Below are 19,740 nucleotides of genomic sequence, written 5' to 3'. Positions count from 1 at the left end.
GAGCGTCACTGATGAGTATTTTGTAGACGAAACGCGCGTCTGTCGTATATATAAAATTTAGTCCTGGAATCTATGATGAGTTTATTTCCATTATCAAGTAGATTATGTAATGTCATTTACAGACAAATACAATGATGTGCTGGGCTTTACATGCTTGGACACAACACATTTGTTCTCGTAAAACATGTGCATATCAATATTCACGTCTTTAAAGACCGATGTAGTATTCATTAAACCTTTCCCTTTCACAATTCTAATTTGTATCAACAATAGGATAGCCTTAAATCATTAAGAAGGAGTATATATGTCTTATTTTTTGTATTTATTCCATTACCTGGTATAAAGATCTATATATATAGAGTTGATCGTTATTTTGGATTGTTTCCAATTGATTAGTTTAGGTTCAAGATATACAGAGCGTTTGTAAAATAAATTTTGCAGAGAAATGTGTCGATCCGTACTTTATTATTATATGAATAAGGAACTTGCACTTGATCGAATACACTTGAAATCTTCACTATGGAAATCCTGGAATAAGTGTTTCTTATTAAAATACAAGTGATTATTGTTATTTTTATTTGTATAAGAGATAGGTAGTGACTGATCTTTAAAGTATGGAGGTGCTTTCAAATGTGACTGATTAATGAAGAAGGATATTACCAAAGTTGATGGCATCGAGACCTTTAATTTGTTGACAAAAAGGGTTTAGGAAAAATCTTATCTTCGTATCAGGAACTAAATAACACTATGTTCTCCTGGTATTTTGTTCTTTAACTATAAAAGAAATTCCTATATCAGAACAGTTGTCGAATGAATTAATATTCAACCTAAGATGTGGTGATTCCAACACCTTAACTGTTCATGAAGCCCCTGACAATAAAATTGAAAATGGAAACAGGGAATGTGGTAAAGAGACAATAACCAAACCAAAGAGAAAAAAACAACCCAAAGCCACCAATGGGTTTTCAACACAGCGAAAAATCAAGCGCATGGAGGCGGGATTTAAGCTGTCCCTTAAAAAAAATATGTACTAGTTCAGATAAAATAGATTGTTTTTGCCGCGATGTTGTCAGCAATGTTTTACTTGCAAGTTTTTATCATCCCCTGGGTATCTTTTGTCTGCTTTTTTTTTAACGATGAATAGTTACAAATTGGGTAATTATTATGGTTAACGTAGTCCAATATATAAGGATGTCAACAACGACAAAATCGCATTAACTTTTATGTTTGTGTAAAGCTACAAATGTACAATAATGATTGAAAGAAAAAGTTTCAACTAGAGTTCACATAAACTCAAACATGTCCTTTTCTAAATAAAAATTGCTTTTTTAGCATCATTAGCTGTCTCACAAAATGGCCGCTGGTGGTAACATCAAAGACTTGTTAATACCGTTTACTATTGCATTCCAAAACATACGTTCACCTACACCTTTTGTAAATATTAAATGTGGAGTTGTGTTTAGAAGTGTTCTGAGTCCACTTGTCATGTGTTTTGAGTCAATTTGGTGATACATTATTAAAACTAATGCATTCGTGCCATGGTGACGTCTTCTTTCTAGGGCCAAGTTTACTTCCCATTGACACCATTCACTTTTGGCGAAATCATTGGACATAACAACGATAATTTTCCAACTTTTGTTCATAAATTTCTCAATATTATTTATAATTGGTTCTCCAACTTCGAAATCTCGGTGGTGGATACAAATCTTCAATCCTTTGTCCTCCAATCTTTTTATCAAGTCATCATGAACCCATTGTCGATCGGAATCGCAATATACGACAAAAGCGTCAAAATCGAAATCGTCGCATGACGTTAGTTTCAAATAACCTTTATTAATGCGGTGATGAACACGGGCAAAATAAAGTAAATTCTTCAAGTTGATGTGACATCTATACAATATTAGCGCTAAGAAAAACACAAATATTAAAACTGAGCAAACAGCAATTATAATAATGGATGTAAAATAACTAATTTCACATTCTGCGTCAGTTGGTCTATAACTCGAAAGTGACGAATGTCTTAGATTCTCCGGATATGCACAAGAGTAATATGTAGGCCAATTTGGCATCTTTTTGGTAATGTTGGTTGATCGCAACCTATCTAAAAACCATCTTTGATCACATGTACACCAAAAAGGATTGTTTGAAATTTCAAATTTTTCGAGTTTATTTAACAACATTGTTGGAAATGACGTCCTGTTTATAATGTGAATTTGATTTCCATCCAAATGCAATATTCGTAAGTTCGTCATATTTTTAAATGTTGATGGATCCCATCTTGCTATTTTGTTGCCAATAAGAAATAACTTTTGCAAATAAGGCATACTTTGAAATAGTCCTTCAGGTATCGTTGCAATTCCCGTAGTTGCAATGTTTAATGTTCTTAACTGTTTCAACGGATAAAACATCGCAAGAGTATGTTGCTGTTTATGAGGCAAGTAATTGTTACTCAAATCCAATTTTTCCAAATTGTATGTGTTAACAAAAAGGCCCCGGAAATAATTCAAATCGTTGACGTGATCAAAGCGAAAACCGTTATGGCTTAGTTCTAAAGTGCGGAGGGAAGAACTGTTAAAAGTCTTTTGTCTAATATTTTTCATTCGTGGAATATGAGTAATAGATAATCTAATCAGACCGGGCAAGAGAGAAAAACTATTTTTCTTCAGCTCTTTCATTCTATTTCCGTCGAGAATTAAACTTTGTAGACTAATTAAGCATTTAAATGATGATGGCAAGATAAGTCTTATTGCATTGTCTGCAAGTATTAGTTTTTTTAACTCCGGAGTCAGACTATGTTTGCCTGAATCGTCACAAAAATTTGGTATTTCGAAGATATTATTACCGGTCAAGTCAATTGATTCCACCTTTATCCTTCCGTCTACCTTGAAATATGCTACAGAGCACTCTACGCAAAAAAACTTTTTCAATCCAATAAGTGGTTTAAATATTGAAGCATTCAGTATCTCAAAATGATTTTCATTTAGGGATAATACGGACAACTTAGCTCCACTTAAATCATTAAGTAAATTACCCGGTAGTGAAGTCCAACCGTTACTCTCTAAAATCAATTCGTTGAAGAATGATACGTTCAAACTACCCAATGATGATTTAAAATTTAATACATTTAACTGACTTTCAAATGAAACTTCCAAAGTCTGCAAATATCTAAGATCTGAAAACGCATCGTTTGATATCGCCTGAATAGTATTGTTCATCTTAAATGCTAATCGAATGATTTTGTTCGATGATATATTTTGAAACGTTTGTCTGTTGATATATGGTAAATAACTTAATCTGATTTCCAAAGCCAATACAGATTCCTTTAAACTAGGAATGTAATGTAATTTTCTGCATTTTGCGACACTATTCATTTTATAGTATTGGCACGTGTTGTCAACCTTTCGATAATTGTCATAGCTTTCTGTACGAAGGATGAATATATTACATACATAAAAGAACATAAGAGCAAATCTCTTCATATCCATCACTAAAAACAAAACAGTTGTGCAACGATCACTTTATTACAGTTACATGATTGTAGTGATTATATTTCCTTATTGTGATGCATGTTTTCAAGTTTTTAATTGATTATAATTAACAATATGTGTTCGATTCCGGTCACATTTTTTGTTTAAATTGTTTAAATGTTCAAATAAATTATTGAGGCCAAAAGGATATCAAGAACAATAACACCAATTGTTCGGCTTTTTTTTTATCGTGTGTGTTCCCTTTATTTCAAGGGCATGCATATTATCAATACAATATTTATATTATTATTTTTATATTATTGTCAAATTGAAGTTTTGCTTAATCTATTGCGGAGATATTCATTCGACCGGTTTACCGCGATCTGATATATCCTTTCAATGAGCCCAAACATCATTTTCTTTTATTAATAGAAACAGCTAGTATGCCGTAACATCAGTTAAATATGATGCTTCAAATGTTTTACAAAGTTACTGGAACTATAGAAGATTGTACTTATATCCGCGAGGGGTTGTGCAGTACATTACTATTCGTATATCAATTAATTCCTGTAAACATATTCGGCAGCTATTATTCCAAAAATTGTAATTTTGAATCAATTGGTATCGACACTACCACTCGATTTCAGCAACAAAAAGGTATGTCAACCATAAAAGATAAACGAAAGATACAAGAAGGGACAATTCAAACTTGTAATTCAAAAATAAACTCACAAACCCATGATTAAAAAAGAAGAAAACAAACATACAAACAACAGTACACAAAACACAATATAGAAAACTTTGAAATGAGGAACACGATTCCCAACATAAACTGGGATGATCGCAGATGCCCCGAAAGTATCCTGCTTTACATGAGGTACCCGACATTTTGCTAATTTTAGTACAAACTGGGTGATCAGTCTAATTCAGTATGTCACTTTTGGCGGAAAGGGGATGGGATTGTTGATACAATTGGACATACCTGTTGTCATCTGTGAAACAAATAATCCATAACGGTCAACCAAATCGTGATGGTGTCTGTAAAATGTACGAAGGAATGATTTCAACTTCACCACTGCTTTTTAAAATCACGTGAGTTTAGCTTTTTTTAGCTTATTTTTTTGTCGGTTCATTCGTTGTACTGTTGCACTGCTCTCCAAGGTTAGGGGATGAGTTGGTGTTTTAAACATGTCTAACCCTGCAACATTCTTTAAAGAAAACAATTTCCCTCATCTTAACTTTTTCAATAAGTCCCCGACGAAACTAGTAAACTCTTAATTTCATCCACAATGCTTTTCAATATAAATATGTCAGCTTACACTATAAATTTATTGCTTTGTGTACTTTGGTAATAGTGAACAAAACGGTAAAATATCCATGCTTCACAGACGAGCAATTGATCAGTATACTAGAGTTTGTTGTTGTTGAATTTTGAGGTAGACTTTTTCTAACAAATTGTCGGCATTCCTATGGGAAGGAACTGTGTGCCTCTCCTTATTTTCATGCTTTGGTGTTCCTTCAGACACTTGTCAAAAACAAGAAAATCAAAGAAGCTGATCATTTAGTTTCATATTTAGATACATTGATGAACTTCTCCCAATAAAAAATCTATAACTTTCTGATCGATTGGGTTCCATAAATGTATCCTCCAGAACGAAAATTAAAGATATAAAATGCACGGTATCCTCTGCCTCATTTTTAGACTTATACTACGAATTTGACATAACATGAGTTTTTTTTGAAATAATAAATTTTCCATACCTTAGCAGCAAAAAATTAACATCACCTGCATATGGAATATACATTTCCCAACTTATTTGGTATTCAAGAGCTTGCAGTTGCTACTCAGACTTTATGAAACGTCACCAGTATCTGAGCAAAAAGTTGATGAGCCAAGGATATGCCAAAGAACATCTGTTCCTTTTTATAAAAATGTTCATTGTAAGATACCTGGACTTTGTTGATAAATATTCTGTATTAATTTACAAAAAATCAATCCCAACCGTTCTTTTGTGGTCATAAACCTTGTGTCAAAATTTCATAGATTTCTATTAACTTAAACTAAAGTTATAGTGCGAAAACCAAGAAAATGCTTATTTGGGCCCTTTTTGGCCCCTAATTCCTAAAATGTTGGGACCAAAACTCCCAAAATCAATACCAACCTTCCTTTTGTGGTCATAAACCTTGTGTTAAAATTTCATAGATTTCCATTCACTTTTACTAAAGTTAGAGTGCAAAAACTAAAAGTATTCGGACGCCGGACGACGACGACGACGACGCCGACGCCAACGTGATAGCAATATACGACGAAAATTTTTTCAAATTTTGCGGTCGTATAAAAAATACAAGCTGTTTTGAAGTATAGATTCTATGTACTGATGTTGATAATAATCTTAAGTAGGTATCACATAGTTTTTGTCCTTATATATTTTTAACCTTTACTGTTAAGTTCATTTTTGATTATATACATATGACGTGGCTCGGTACTTATACATCCTGCCATTGTGTTATGGTCAATTTTGAATTCTTGTCTTTCATTTTTGCTTCTGTTCTTAGTCTATACGCCATTTTGTGATTTTTAATTAAAACAGTTATTTGTCGTATAAGTGATTAAGATTATATTATAATATTGACAGCTGTACCCCAAATGTTTGACATTTCTACATTTAATGTCTGTTTGTTTTGCTCACATATAGTTAGAATTCAATATTAATGTGACTGTCATACAAGTGAGAGGTTTGGCCAGCTATAAATAGTTAGAATTCAATATTAATGTGACTGTCATACAAGTGAGAGGTTTGGCCAGCTATAAATAGTTAGAATTCAATATTAATGTGACTGTCATACAAGTGAGAGGTTTGGCCAGCTATAAATAGTTAGAATTCAATATTAATGTGACTGTCATACAAGTGAGAGGTTTGGCCAGCTATAAATAGTTAGAATTCAATATTAATGTGACTGTCATACAAGTGAGAGGTTTGGCCAGCTATAAATAGTTAGAATTCAATATTAATGTGACTGTCATACAAGTGAGAGGTTTGGCCAGCTATAAATAGTTAGAATTCAATATTAATGTGACTGTCATACAAGTGAGAGGTTTGGCCAGCTATAAAACAATGTTTAATCCACCATTCTCTACATAAGGAAATGCCTGTCAGGAATACAACAATTGTTTTCCTTTTTGTAGATGTGTTTGAGCTTTTGACTTTGCCATTTTAAGACGACTTTCCGTTTTGAATTTTTGCTTGCAGTTCGGTATTTTTGTTATTTCACTTTTTACTTATTGCATTTGAAGCTGGTATAATAGAGGATAAGAGAATGTGTTTCTGCAATCTAAATAAAACATCTTTGAAGAGAACACTGATTGTCTAATTTATTATATGTTTAAGCCATGTTTTACAGAGTATTATATCAAATGCTGAAAAAAAATGTCCCTATTACTATTTAAACTTTAACCAATTATGCAACACAGTATGTGTGTTTGTCATTTTCAAATAAATTAATTATTTCAATCACAAGTACACCCATATATATAATTTATCAAAATTACACTACCATTAATTGTATGTGTAATATATATATACATTGTATATAAATAATTTAATAGTTGCTCATACAAAACAGTTACAGTAGCAGCTTGTAATTGATCTTCCAAAATCAGAAATAAAATTGTGCATATCACATTATAAGAATTCCAATTTTTTAGCACTTGGATATAGTAATAAATGTTCTCCATTATAAAACTCTGAATATAACTACACCCTGAGCATATCTAAATAAATATCACAACACCAGCATACTCTGACCTCATGATTAGGATTCAGTATAGATAGGATTTAGTATTTCATATATATTTATTTTCTATTATAATTTAAAAATTTCACAAGCTTCAGGCCATATCCACCAGTTTGTTGATCTTCATTTAATATATTAATTATGATAAAGTAAGATTTTTGTTTTTGTTTTGTTGAATGAAGTTAAAAATAATAGCAAATATATGTATCTATCCAATTCAATGACCCAGTAGTTCTCAATTATACTATTGTGTTATGGAAATACATTTAAAAGTAAATGTTGATAGATTATTTGAATATATATTTTCTCAAACAAACCTTTCCTAAACAAAAGTAATTTTCAAGTGAATACATGTAGTTTAACTGATTTATCAGGGATGAGTGATCAATTATTAAGATAACAAAATTTTAAGCATTCTGGTCCTCTTGAAATTTTCTTGGAAAAGTTCATTGTGAAAATGAGACAGTACATATTCAACAGAGTTATCATTCATCAGAGTAAAAGAAGTCTACAACACTATTTACTACTGGAATATTATCATCTAAATGTTAATGTATCATTAAGCTAGTGCTCCCATGGGATCCCAGGCCGGTAGAACAACTGGTGTTTGTTTTAGTACATCTAGCATATCTGATGTTAGATATTTCTTATCTACCACAACTTCATACACAAACTCAGAGAACCAATTATCTGACATTGCTATGTAGCCTGAAAAACAGAAAAACAAGATTATTATAAACAAACAAACTTAAAAAGTGGTTAAAAGGTTATATAATTTATTTTTAAAGAAATGGTCAAAATAACACTCACTATACATAAAAGGTAAAATACCAATTCTTCAAAAGACAGAACAATAAAAGAGAGAGAAAATGGTGGCTCAAAAAACATAGTGAAGAGCTGTTAATAAAAGAATAAAACTGTCCAGTTCACATACAATGTCATAAAGGTTTGACTTTGAAGCAGTATATAAATTATTGTAGTTGTAAGATGTTATGAATGTCAAAATATTACATTTTTTAACGTCAAATTTAAGGGTGTTCATTCAATTGCTTTTAAAGGAATATGCAGTACTTTACTATCCAAACATATCTATTGTCATTTTTAAAGCTCTTAATTTGGTAAGCCCATTATAAGTTCTTGTCTCTAACAGCTTAATTGATGACTTGTATAATACTGATTATTATTGACAGATTATTTCTTAGTTTTCTTGTTTGTATTATTTTACATTGTCATTTCGGGGCCTTTTGTAGCTTACTATGCAGTATGGGCTTTACTCGCTGTTGAAGGCCATATGGTAACCTATGGTTGTTAATTTCTGTGTCATTTTTGTATATTGTGGAGAGTTGTCTCAATGAAAATCATGCCACATCTTCTTTTTTTATATGCATTGTTCATTCATTGTTATTTAAGGAAATGTGACTACAAAAGCATTATGATTATAAAAAAAATATTGCAACACGTTCTACCTTTATCTCCATCAGTATCACCCCAGGAATTTTCTACTCTCCACCTGGTAGCTGTACAATCGGAACCCTGCAAAACATACAGATGACTTAGATTTAAAATATAGTTTACTCTATAAATAGCTGGCAAAAAATTTATATGTATATATCCATATAAATATTTCATCCTAAGATTTTAGTAAAATATACTATTATCCTACAGAATTTAAGGAAAGGGGTGACATCATATCTATAATTATTGATCTAAGACTTTATTACACTTTGTTCTTATATGATAAATTGGCTTCATTAATAACATTTCCCAAAAGTAGCTCCTTTATTCAGTAATTTAGAGGACAATAATTTCTAAACGTTGTTCAATATTTTTTGCACTCTTATTTCTGAATATTGCTATAAAATTCATGACACATAAAATGGTTACAGTAAAATTTTCAATAAAACATTACTAATGTCAATAATCAAATTAACCTTTTGGGATTACATTTTCCTAAAATGAGCTTTCTTGCTATTCCAAATAAAAGTTTTTTGGAACACTCTGCTGGGCTAATTGCATAGCTTATAATTTTTAATGTTTACTAGCTGTAACAGATTTTCATAGAAAGGTGGCTCAATAAAAAGCATTGCTTTCTGCTTTGCAGTTTATATATCAAATGTTATAAGTTATAGAAAATTCTTAATTTAGCTAGAAAATAGGTCAAACCTCTTCAACTTGTGCAGCAGTAAGGGTCATTGCATGAGTCATCAAAGATTCTCCATAGATTAGTCTGTCTGCTTTAGACATGCCTAGCATGTTGGTACCAAAAACTAAGTCTAAATCTAATCTGAAATAAAAAGTCGATTCTCCTTATTTACAAATACTTTATAATATAAAATCATTGATATATGGGAGGGTATATGTTTCATTCATTGTCATGCAGTATAATTCAAGAAATTGGTTTTCTCTACTGAATTGTATCACATCTTCTGAAAGGATAAAACCACTAGTTCAGGGCTTCATATGATAATTGATGCGTATTGTTGTGTGTTTGTTTTTTCTATATTGGCTAGAGATATAGGTGGAGGTTTGAGATCTCAAAAAACACATTTAACCCACTACATTTTTTGCGCCAGTCCCAAGTCAGGAGCCTCTGGCCTTTGTTAGTCTTGTATGATTTTTAATTAAATTTTTTGAGTATGTTTCGGATGTTAGTATGACGTCCATTATCCCTGAACTAGCATACATTTTGTTCAGGGGCCAGCTGAAGCAGGCCTCTGGGTACGGGAGTTTCCCGCTGCATTGAAGACCCATTGGTTGCCTTCGGCTGTTGTCTGCTCTTTGGTCGAGTTGTTGTCTCTTTGGCATGTTTCCCATTTCTATTCTCAATTTTAACTTCCAGCATTTCTAAAGTTATTGAAATTCAACTTACACATCTAAATCTAGTAAGCCTGCTTGTCTATAAAAGCATTTGCCTACATCACATCCAAACCACACAGCCTACAAATAACAATAAAAGAAAATTCAGTTGTAAATTTTACTTTTGGAACTACATGTATTACCATTTTCATGATGAGGGGGGATAGGAGCGGTCCTGATCCCGAAATCCCGGACTTAAAATAACGAAATTCTGAGGTCCCGAATTTAAATAAAGTAAATCCCGACGTCCCGAAATCCAAAAAAAAGGATTCCCGGATCCCGAAAGGGTCAATCCCGAAATCCCGAGGTTAAAAACAACCAATCCCGGAGTCCCGATAAAGGTCCTATCCCCCCTCCATGATGTTACTGTTGAAACATTTATGAAAATTAGAAAACTGATTATTAACAAAAATACAAATGTAATTCAGTATATATGCACGTAAAATATGCAATTTTGACAACTGTTGTACTTTTCTTGTGCACATATCTTTTTCATGTGTCTTCTGATTGTTTGTATCCTCCTTTCTATCTTATTAATGTAAATTTCATATCTTCTTTTTTCTTATCTACATTCAAATATAAATAATGCCATTTAAGTGAGTCTACTAAATCAATAAGTATTTTGTTTACCTTACTTTATTTCATATTTCAAAATTGTAGAAATGTTATAACATATTCCATCATATTCATTTAATTTTTAATCCAAACATAAAAAGAAAAGAAAAAAATCTAAAGGTGCATAAGAATCCTGCATTAAAAAGTTGATACAGTTATAGACTTCAAAGATCAGAATGTATGGCACAACATTATACAAACAACCCTGATAAACATGATAAATGTTTTATACATTTCTGTTAAGGTAATATTTATGAATTAAAGGAATCTATCTATGCATAAATTTGCATTTATACAATATTTCATTAAAATCCATCAACACAGTAGTTCTTTGATAATATTATAATTTTCGATAATGAATGTCTACTTTAAACAGGACCAAATTTACTATATAGTTTGAATATTTATTTAACACATAAAATACCTCATCATCTTTGAGAGAAGCTATAGTGACCTTCTTTAAAACTTCAATTGGTTGATTAATATATAGTACTGGTCGTCCACCAGTCATATTTCCTAGGTAGTCTACTGTATACAGTTTGCCGTAGGAATGGTTTGGACGAGGATCATTCACTAGACACACCTATCAACAAATAATAATGTTAATTCAAAAATGATATACATTTCAACATTATTTCACCTACTATTTACATACTTTACACAGGCAAAAGGAGAAGGATCACGAAGGGTTAAAATTGGTCCTGATTTTTTTATGTTTTTCAAATCGGGCCAAAAAATTACAAAGTTCACATAGAAATACTTGTGATAATACTATTAAGACAAAAATAGTTTTTCTGGCACTTTCCATTACAATTTATGGAGCTATGACCCCTTAAATAAACATAATTAGTAAATAAAAGGTCAATTTTGGTACTTTTTCCCCATAATCTTAATTGTTTTTGGCATAATTAACCTTGGCCGTCTACGATCCAAAATTTTTTTATATTGATGAAATCTACATGTATATCAAAATTGGAATCTTTTGGTTACAACACATTTTGAATCGTAGGTGGCGGCCAAGGTGTTTCTAAAGCTTTTAGGTCTGAAAAATGCACAAAATCATCATATTTTGACAAAATGTCCCAAATGGGCTTACTTTGGAGAATATTATGTACTTTTATGAAAAAAACTGTCAGATATATTTAGCATTTAGACTTTTGAATTAGACCCATTTACGAACCAAATTGAGACCTTTTTGGTGTTTTATGATAAAGTTGATATTTAAGGCCATTTTGTGCCATAAGTGAACCTTGTCCTTTGCTTCCTTGAATTTCAAATGAATCTCGCATGAAATTCACATGAAAATTTGTGTGAGATTATCCTCAAACAAGCTTTAATAAACATTTTAATGTGAATTTCACTTAAAAAAATGATAAATTGCATGATTTTAAATTATTTTAATTGAATTACTTTATTTTGACAATTTATGACAACTTTTTTAAAATATGTGATTTTCATGTGAAATTCAAATGAACAAACTTAATATGTGATTTTCATATGAAATTCATATGAACAAACTTAATATGTGATTTTCATATGAAATTCATATGAACAAACTTAATATGTGATTTTCATATGAAATTCATATGAACACACTTAATATGTGATTTTCATATGAAGTTCATATGAGTTTCACACAAGATTCATGAAAACTCACAGGAACTGATCACACACAGCCAAATTGACAATGCACATAGAGTAAATACATTACAATAGAACCTTTACCTTATCCTCCATATTATAGATTGGTTTGATGTATTGTCGGTAGAAATCGACTGGTTTGATTGGTCCAATTTTGACATAATTCTTTTCTAAGTCATAGAATTCCCAGGTGAAGGTCTCTAATGGTGTCCCTAAACATGTGGCTGCTATTCTGTATATCTGCAAACATATATATAACTTTATATCATATCACGTAGCAAAACAAATATTAATTTATTTTTGTTTTAGTTCAATGTTAATGGATTACTATAACATGTATAAGGGATTTTAATCACTTAACTAACTATAGCTGTTAAGCCAGAACTTCATGCATTATATTCAAAATTAAACATATTATTTTCAAAAAATATATTTCTATATGATCAAAACTAGAAGGTAAAACTCTACTAATTCTTTTACCTGGGTTGCGTTCAATATCATAGCAGCTACATAGTGCTACACAGATTTTGACTGTTGAACATCTAGTTATAGACTAGCTGCTACATAGATATTGATAGCAGCTACATAGCCGCTACGTAGCTGCTACGATATTGAACTCAGCCCCGTTCATCTCTCTCTTACCTATTCAATTATTCCATGTCTTTTTTTATGTATCAGCTCTCTCATTCTGTTTTTTCTTTTTTGTTCTTTCATCTGCTGTAATTTTTTGTGTGTTTTTTTCTGTAACAGCTGTCTCATACCTATTCCATTATATTGGGAATTTCTTCTATACCGTACCTGTTCAATAATTGTGTTTTTTCTCATTACTGTGGATTTATTCATTTTTGTGGGTATCAATTTTCTTGAGTTTGGGAAACACTTTCATTTTTGTTGATTTTCGATTTTGTGCTTTATCCATTTTCTGTATATCAGTCCTATAGTATATTTGTAATCCTTTGGACACTTGTACTCACGTGCACGAAAACCACGAAAAATTGCTATCCAACTAATAACAATGAATCAACAGTATAATCTCTGTCTTACCTGTTCCATCATCCTGGTTTTTTCTGCTTGTACCTTTGCTTCTGATGCCCCATCTTTTACCATAGTTTGTAGACAGTTACAGAACTCTCTCATCTATAATAATACAAAGAAATACTTGGGTCAGAAATATACATTTCATCAAAAAAGATAAATAAATTAACTGTTGACACATAGATGTGTCTTGCCAGTATATATGTTATTTTTTGCAATTAAAATAGCAATACTTTAACATGTAATTTATAAATTATGCAAAATATTCCAAAGAATGAACCAATACTGCAAGTACAGGGCCAAATAATTTCTGTGAAAATTAGATATGTATTAGCCAACACTTATACAATTGCATATCAAATATCATTGACTCATCATAAATCAAGTTATTTTTCTACTATCAACATGATCAAAATTTGTTTAAATAAATTGCTTGCAGAATTTAGTTTTCAGCATTTTAAGGAAACAACCAATGGTTTTATATCTGCAATTACTTAAAATTAAGAATTTTTCTAAGTTTTTTATTATTGTGATAATGTGATTGGATAGGCAGCTATTAAAACCAATAAATACAATTATCAATAATTTGTATAGCACTGCTGTCATGGTTGTAGTAGCTTTTCCTGAAATTGCAATAATCAATCACCTATTTCTGTACATTGTTTAAGAATAAAAAATGCATACAAACATTTCTAAATTTACTGTTATTCTAAAAAAAAGTCAAAGTCAGAACTGTAGATTTGTTTATTTTCGAGGATATATGATTTCATGTTTTTGCTAATCTCTGCATGCAAAACCCATAGAAAAATTATTATTCTTTGATCATATGAATTCGTGGTTCACCTATATCTATGAAACCCATGAAAATTGTTATCTGACGAATAATAATAAATCGGCAGTATTTAATTGAACACAACTTACTTTATTATTAATGAGCCTGTTGAACTTGACAGAAGCTTCAGCACTTTGAGCATCAGGACAGCAGTTTTTGGGTACGATACCATACTTCTCTATCAGATTTATCATCATATCCCATTGGCCTCCATCTTCAGCAGGGTTAAATAATAGGTGGTGAACCAAACGACCATCAGCTGTCTCACCTTTACCAGCACACTGTACGTAACACTGCAGATTGTAGTTAGCTCTCTCAACCTTTTATGTAATAAAACTGCTTTTTAACGACTAACAATATTTAAAAAAAAAAAAAATTGCAAAAATTCTTTCTTGAATTTTAAATATTATGTCTGTTGAAAGAATAAAATAAAACAACAACAAGTATTATCAATGATTTTATATACTGATAAACAGGTGTCCAAATTTTTAGACATGTAAAACTATGTGTATTGGGCAACTAAGCCCACTGTGCATTTGTGCCTGTGGTGCAAGAATTTTAAAGTTTTATCATTATATAATCTACATGCCTGATATGCATTCAAATATCATGTGACACAAACCTAATGTATCTATAAACATCAAATTGGAAGTTCTACAACTATAATTCTGACACTAACATGACTAAACTTATGAATAACAACTTCACGGAAGACAGCAGGTTTTTTTTATAACTGGACTCAATCCAAGCCCCTTAATTCAAATCTCTTGATAATTAATTCAGACATTTATAAAATGTTCAGAATACACACATAAATAAAAATGTTTCATCTTTCAAAATCAGGACAATTTCTTTCAATAACTTGAACATGATTTTACATATCTTTACATTTTTGGCCCAGTATTTTTCAAGTTGTAGTTATTTAAATGTATTCGCAATACAAGAAAATCTATTAAGTGAAATAAATCTACAGGTTTTACAACATAGATTACCTTGTCCCAGAAGAAGAGGTAATTCTGGCTAAACTCAAGATTTTCAACTTTAAACTGGCTCATACATTTGCTTCTTATAACATTTAAACAGGCAAATATCCAACATCTTCCTGAGCTTTTCTGGTTGGTCATTGGCTTGCCCTCAGATACCTGCAAAAGAAATATATATACTGTGGAAATTGAAGGTTCATACACAAAAGTTTTCTATTTATAACCCTATCCATAAAAGCAATTCAAATGACATTTTTAGTTTAATTCCAACAGAACTCTGTATACCACTGTATTCCATTTGGTATTCCATTTAGCAAGCAAAGTGCAACATCATTGGCTTAAATAAATTGGGAATGGGTCCATGGGACACAGATGATGCCCCCACTTGCATATACTTTTATAAAGGGACATAACTCAAGAACTGTAAAAGTGACGCTACCAAAATTCAATCTTGGTCTATGTTAAGCATTGCGTATAAGCATGATAAGTTTCATTAAATTTGGTTGTTCAGCAAACTAAAGTAAGAGTATGGAAACAACCAATTCAGCAGTTTTTCCATTTGTAAAGGGGCATAACTCTAGAATTTTTATATATGTATGTTATGCATGTTGAAGACCATATTTATACCTACATGTACATGTATAATGGTTCACTTTTAAAAAATTGTGACTTGGATGGAGAGTTCTCATTTGCACTCATACCACATCTTCTAATATTTCTATTTAGAAACTTTTATACATACCTTGCAGTTGTATACATGAGGGATGGTATGGATAACATCTGGATTTTTACACACATCCCATAAATCTTGTTTAGAACATACATTCCTGGCAAGTCTATTTTTTGGATCAGACAGAAATGACTGCTTGTACTGCTTTACAGCCTCATTCTGAATACCTGAAAATTAGCAAATTACACAAAGTATTAAAAGAGCTATTTAGCATAAACATTCATACAACAATCATGACAATTTGAGAATTTAAATATGGAAAAGAGTGATATATACATGTGGGGAAGACATTTCAAAGTTATCATGAATTGAAACAATAATTTGTTCAAAATAGGGACTTTCTATTCTATTAGTATAGAAAGTCCCTGTTCAAAACTATAGCTATCAGTCGATTAATTTTATAAAATTGTATAGTACAAGAAGCTCAGTCAATTGCAGAAGACCTGGAAACACAAAATTTAAAGAGGAATTAAAGTTTAACAGAATTTTTCCCCCTGTATTCACGTGGCAAAAAAATCCAAATAAATTCAACAGGAAAGACCTAATACAAGGATTGTAAACCATTCATGATATAAAGGATATGTCTACTTTCAGTACTTTCCAAATGGAATGTCCTTTCCACTTTAAACTTGGCGTGACAAAAGATGGACAAAAATTGGTTTAATTTGACATTTTTACTTGCTTCTTTAATTTTTATATAGACATCCAAGCTTTAATTTTACATGTAGTAGTTTAAGATGTTTTAAAATCTTAGTTTCTGTTTTACATTTTACTAAAAGACTATTTTTAAATCTCATATCAAATTCAGTGAAATTTAATTCTTTAAAATTGCATTTACATTTTATAATAGCATGAATAGCATGAATAGTATTAATTTTTATCATGTTTTTTCTACTACAGGGACTGTACAGTTTCATTTTCCATCAGTGTGCATTTAATTTCAATGGTTATTATGTCATTATCTAATAAACATGATAAATACAATTTGAAAATGTTATTTTTCATACTTCCCTACTCGTTTTACACGAAATCCCCATATTATCGATAATTTCCTTTATATTTCACATTATCGTCCTATGTTTTTGTATCATCCATTTTTCATCGGTTTCGATTTCACGCGCATATATTGTTTTCTATATTTGGAACAACAACAACACTACAACTTAACATCTTTAAAACATATTCAAAGTTGTTTCAAAAGACGCTAGAACAAATTTAATAAAACTGACCAGATAAGCTTTTTTATTTAATGCCAAAAAAAATACCACACTAGAATATATGTTGAGCATTATTCTGAAGGGTTACATGAAGTATAGCTATATCGTCTGCCTGCCCAACATCGGATCTTCAAGACATGTGACTGTCATGTGTTTTTTTAATCATTTTTATTACAAACAAGCGTTAAAATTATCATGGTTCTTATATAAAATGGCTGTCATGGCTGTTCAAAATCCATTTATTCAATACTTTATTGACAATTATTTTTATACATCCTTGATCATTGTTGATACACGGATATGAAAACTGTCTTGTTTTAAAAAAAAATAATGTCCTTTGTAGAAACCAAGTGTCAATCGAAAATAAATAAAAATGTAACAATTTAAGCACACAAAACACCAACCTAAAACTATTTCCTATTTATTTCTAGTACTGAAAAGTATTGAATAACCTTTATTATTATTCAAGCAATCACCAGAACAACGACTTTTGAAAAAACTAAGTTCTGGATTATATAGCCTCACCGGACACAATTACGAACGATTTTTGAACTGTGATTAATATTTTTTTATGTAGACTACTTTTCTTGAATTGTTTATACCATAGAATTTAAGATGTATGAAGGCTTTCCATTTTGCATCATATTCCACATAATTTTTTATTCACGTTAGGATACTTTAGTAAGATTTGCTTGACCTCGTTTTACGGGTCAAGAGAGCCACATATGGACGCAATTCCGAACAGCACTATATTGATATATCTTGCAGAAGAAATCAATGACAACAGTCTAGATTGATAAAGCATACATTTATCTTTATCTCAAAAACATTTTCATAGGAAAATTAGAGGCACAAGTTTGTTTTTTACTTCAATTACTTCAGCAGTGGTTGCAGACGAAATGTCGGTCATGTGTAAAGGAAAGATTTCTGATTTTTTTTGTTTTTGTGTAAGTTCCTCCTTTAAAGGAGCACTAAATTCAAGTTTATTCATTTCGGTGGTGTACTTATCATTCATCTATGATTTTTTTTTATATAGGTCAACATTTCTTTCGGAGTTATCTGGACTTACCAATAAAATTAACATATTTTCTTTTGGCCATAAATAGGGTCACAAGAGACTAAAAAACGTCAATTGTGGGGTTATTCGGGCATGATAAAAGGCATCACACATATGAACAGAATCGGGAGATATTTTTCTTGCTATATATTAACAAAAGAAGGCAATATGCACTTACCTTTATGTGTTTTTTATATAATTTCCAGGCAAGATTGCCGTTCTTATAATATTTTCAGAATGATTTTGTCATCGGCATCAACATTCACCAAGTGCACATAAATTGTATTATCATGAAAACAAGGGATTTTTAATAGGGTTTTTATTTATAAAAACATTTATTGATAAATATAAATAGATATGATCTCAGAGGGCAAACATTGGAAATCGTTCGTAATTGTGTCCAGTCGTAATTGCGTCCTGTTGGGCTAGTCATTTCCTGTCCGTGAACTGATCCAATTTTTAATTCATACGAAAACTTATGACGCCGTATTTTTTACATATATACAAAAAAATGGGGGCTTTTAATATATTGTGATTTTACCACAGGTTGGTCCTTTATGCAAAATATTTTACCCTGAGCGATGGCAATTCTTTGAAGCACATACGAAAATCGCAAAGTAAATGGAAACGGTTAAAAATTGTAGTATTAAGCCTTGGCAAAAAAACTAGATACATTGTACCTAAATTCATTCGATAGGAAATGCTTTTCAAATTTGAGTAAACACCTGACTAAAAACTCAACAGTGAAAAACGTAAGCAGTGAAAATTGTTATTAGTACGAAACACATCACCATGATCACCTGATGATACATTTCCAATCTGATGGCATTTTATTATAAAAGCGGATGTGGGTAGGCGTAGCCTACGCATCGCAATTTGACTATTCGTACCCGCATGAGGGTACGTGTAGCTTACACATCATAGTTTGACTATTTGTACCCACATGCAGGTATGCGTAGCCTACGCATCACAATTTGACTATTTTTACCCACATTTGAGAACGCTCAAACACTGCCTTTTCTTTTTTTGTATTTTCACAGGAATCGGAAGTTCTATCAATTAAATTCTGTAAACAACTTATAAAGTCGACTATCATGACTATCAATAGAGGTTCTACGAGAAGATAGTCGACCCTATTATTTACAGAATGAAAATTTTTGTTGAATTTGCTCTAAACAGTTTATTTTATTGAGAAGAAATGGTCGAATCAATGTTTCTAATAGATGTTTTCTTTTAAATTCGAGTGTATTACCTGGAACGCTACTCATTTTTCACTTATTGCAATATGTCCTGTCACTTAGTAGACGCTTCTGTCACTTTGGTACTTGGGCAGATTGTGATTTTTAGTCGCCCTAACACCACAAAGCAAAATGGGCATAAAACGAAAATGTCTTACTAACCATTTAGATATTTTTCCATGTACATAAATTATAACTAGATTTTAAATGTTTGAAACAATTTTTCTAAAAGAGTGGGTTCACAATCCTATAACTTTTATAAAGCAGTACGTTT

The 19,740-nt window shown here is 31.1% G+C and overlaps 2 protein-coding genes across 2 annotated transcripts; both read right to left on the bottom strand.

Moving 5' to 3' along the window:
- Positions 1-1,209: 1,209 nt before the first annotated feature.
- Positions 1,210-3,540, bottom strand: LOC139528333 (toll-like receptor 13). The gene has a single exon (XM_071324269.1). The coding sequence runs from the start codon at positions 3,483-3,485 to the stop codon at positions 1,347-1,349; it is 2,139 nt and encodes a 712-aa protein (XP_071180370.1). The 5' UTR covers positions 3,486-3,540; the 3' UTR covers positions 1,210-1,346.
- A 3,274-nt stretch (positions 3,541-6,814) lies between these two features.
- On the bottom strand, positions 6,815-19,593 carry LOC139528341 (bleomycin hydrolase-like). Its single transcript, XM_071324281.1, has 11 exons — positions 19,481-19,593; positions 15,967-16,121; positions 15,234-15,383; positions 14,331-14,561; positions 13,419-13,511; positions 12,459-12,614; positions 11,158-11,316; positions 10,132-10,199; positions 9,426-9,546; positions 8,729-8,795; positions 6,815-7,970 (listed from the first exon to the last, which is right to left on the bottom strand). Exons 1-11 carry the CDS (start codon positions 19,494-19,496, stop codon positions 7,822-7,824), a joined length of 1,365 nt encoding a protein of 454 aa, XP_071180382.1. The 5' UTR covers positions 19,497-19,593; the 3' UTR covers positions 6,815-7,821.
- Between the last annotated feature and the right edge of the window lie 147 nt (positions 19,594-19,740).

Source organism: Mytilus edulis, chromosome 6 (genome assembly GCF_963676685.1).
Source record: "Mytilus edulis chromosome 6, xbMytEdul2.2, whole genome shotgun sequence".
Taxonomy (NCBI): domain Eukaryota; kingdom Metazoa; phylum Mollusca; class Bivalvia; order Mytilida; family Mytilidae; genus Mytilus; species Mytilus edulis.
This window is presented reverse-complemented; position numbering and strand designations above follow the sequence as displayed.

What these genes read in the sequence shown, in the direction of transcription:
- LOC139528333 (XM_071324269.1), bottom strand. Translation starts at nt 3,485, where the DNA reads ATGGATATGAAGAGATTTGCTCTTATGTTCTTTTATGTATGTAATATA.
- LOC139528341 (XM_071324281.1), bottom strand. An exon ending in CTTCTCTCAAAGATGATGAG is followed by an intron (nt 10,200 to 11,157) that starts GTATTTTATGTG and finishes TGTTATTTGTAG; the next exon opens with GCTGTGTGGTTTGGATGTGA. An exon ending in TGATACTGATGGAGATAAAG is followed by an intron (nt 7,971 to 8,728) that starts GTAGAACGTGTT and finishes TCTGTTTTTCAG; the next exon opens with GCTACATAGCAATGTCAGAT.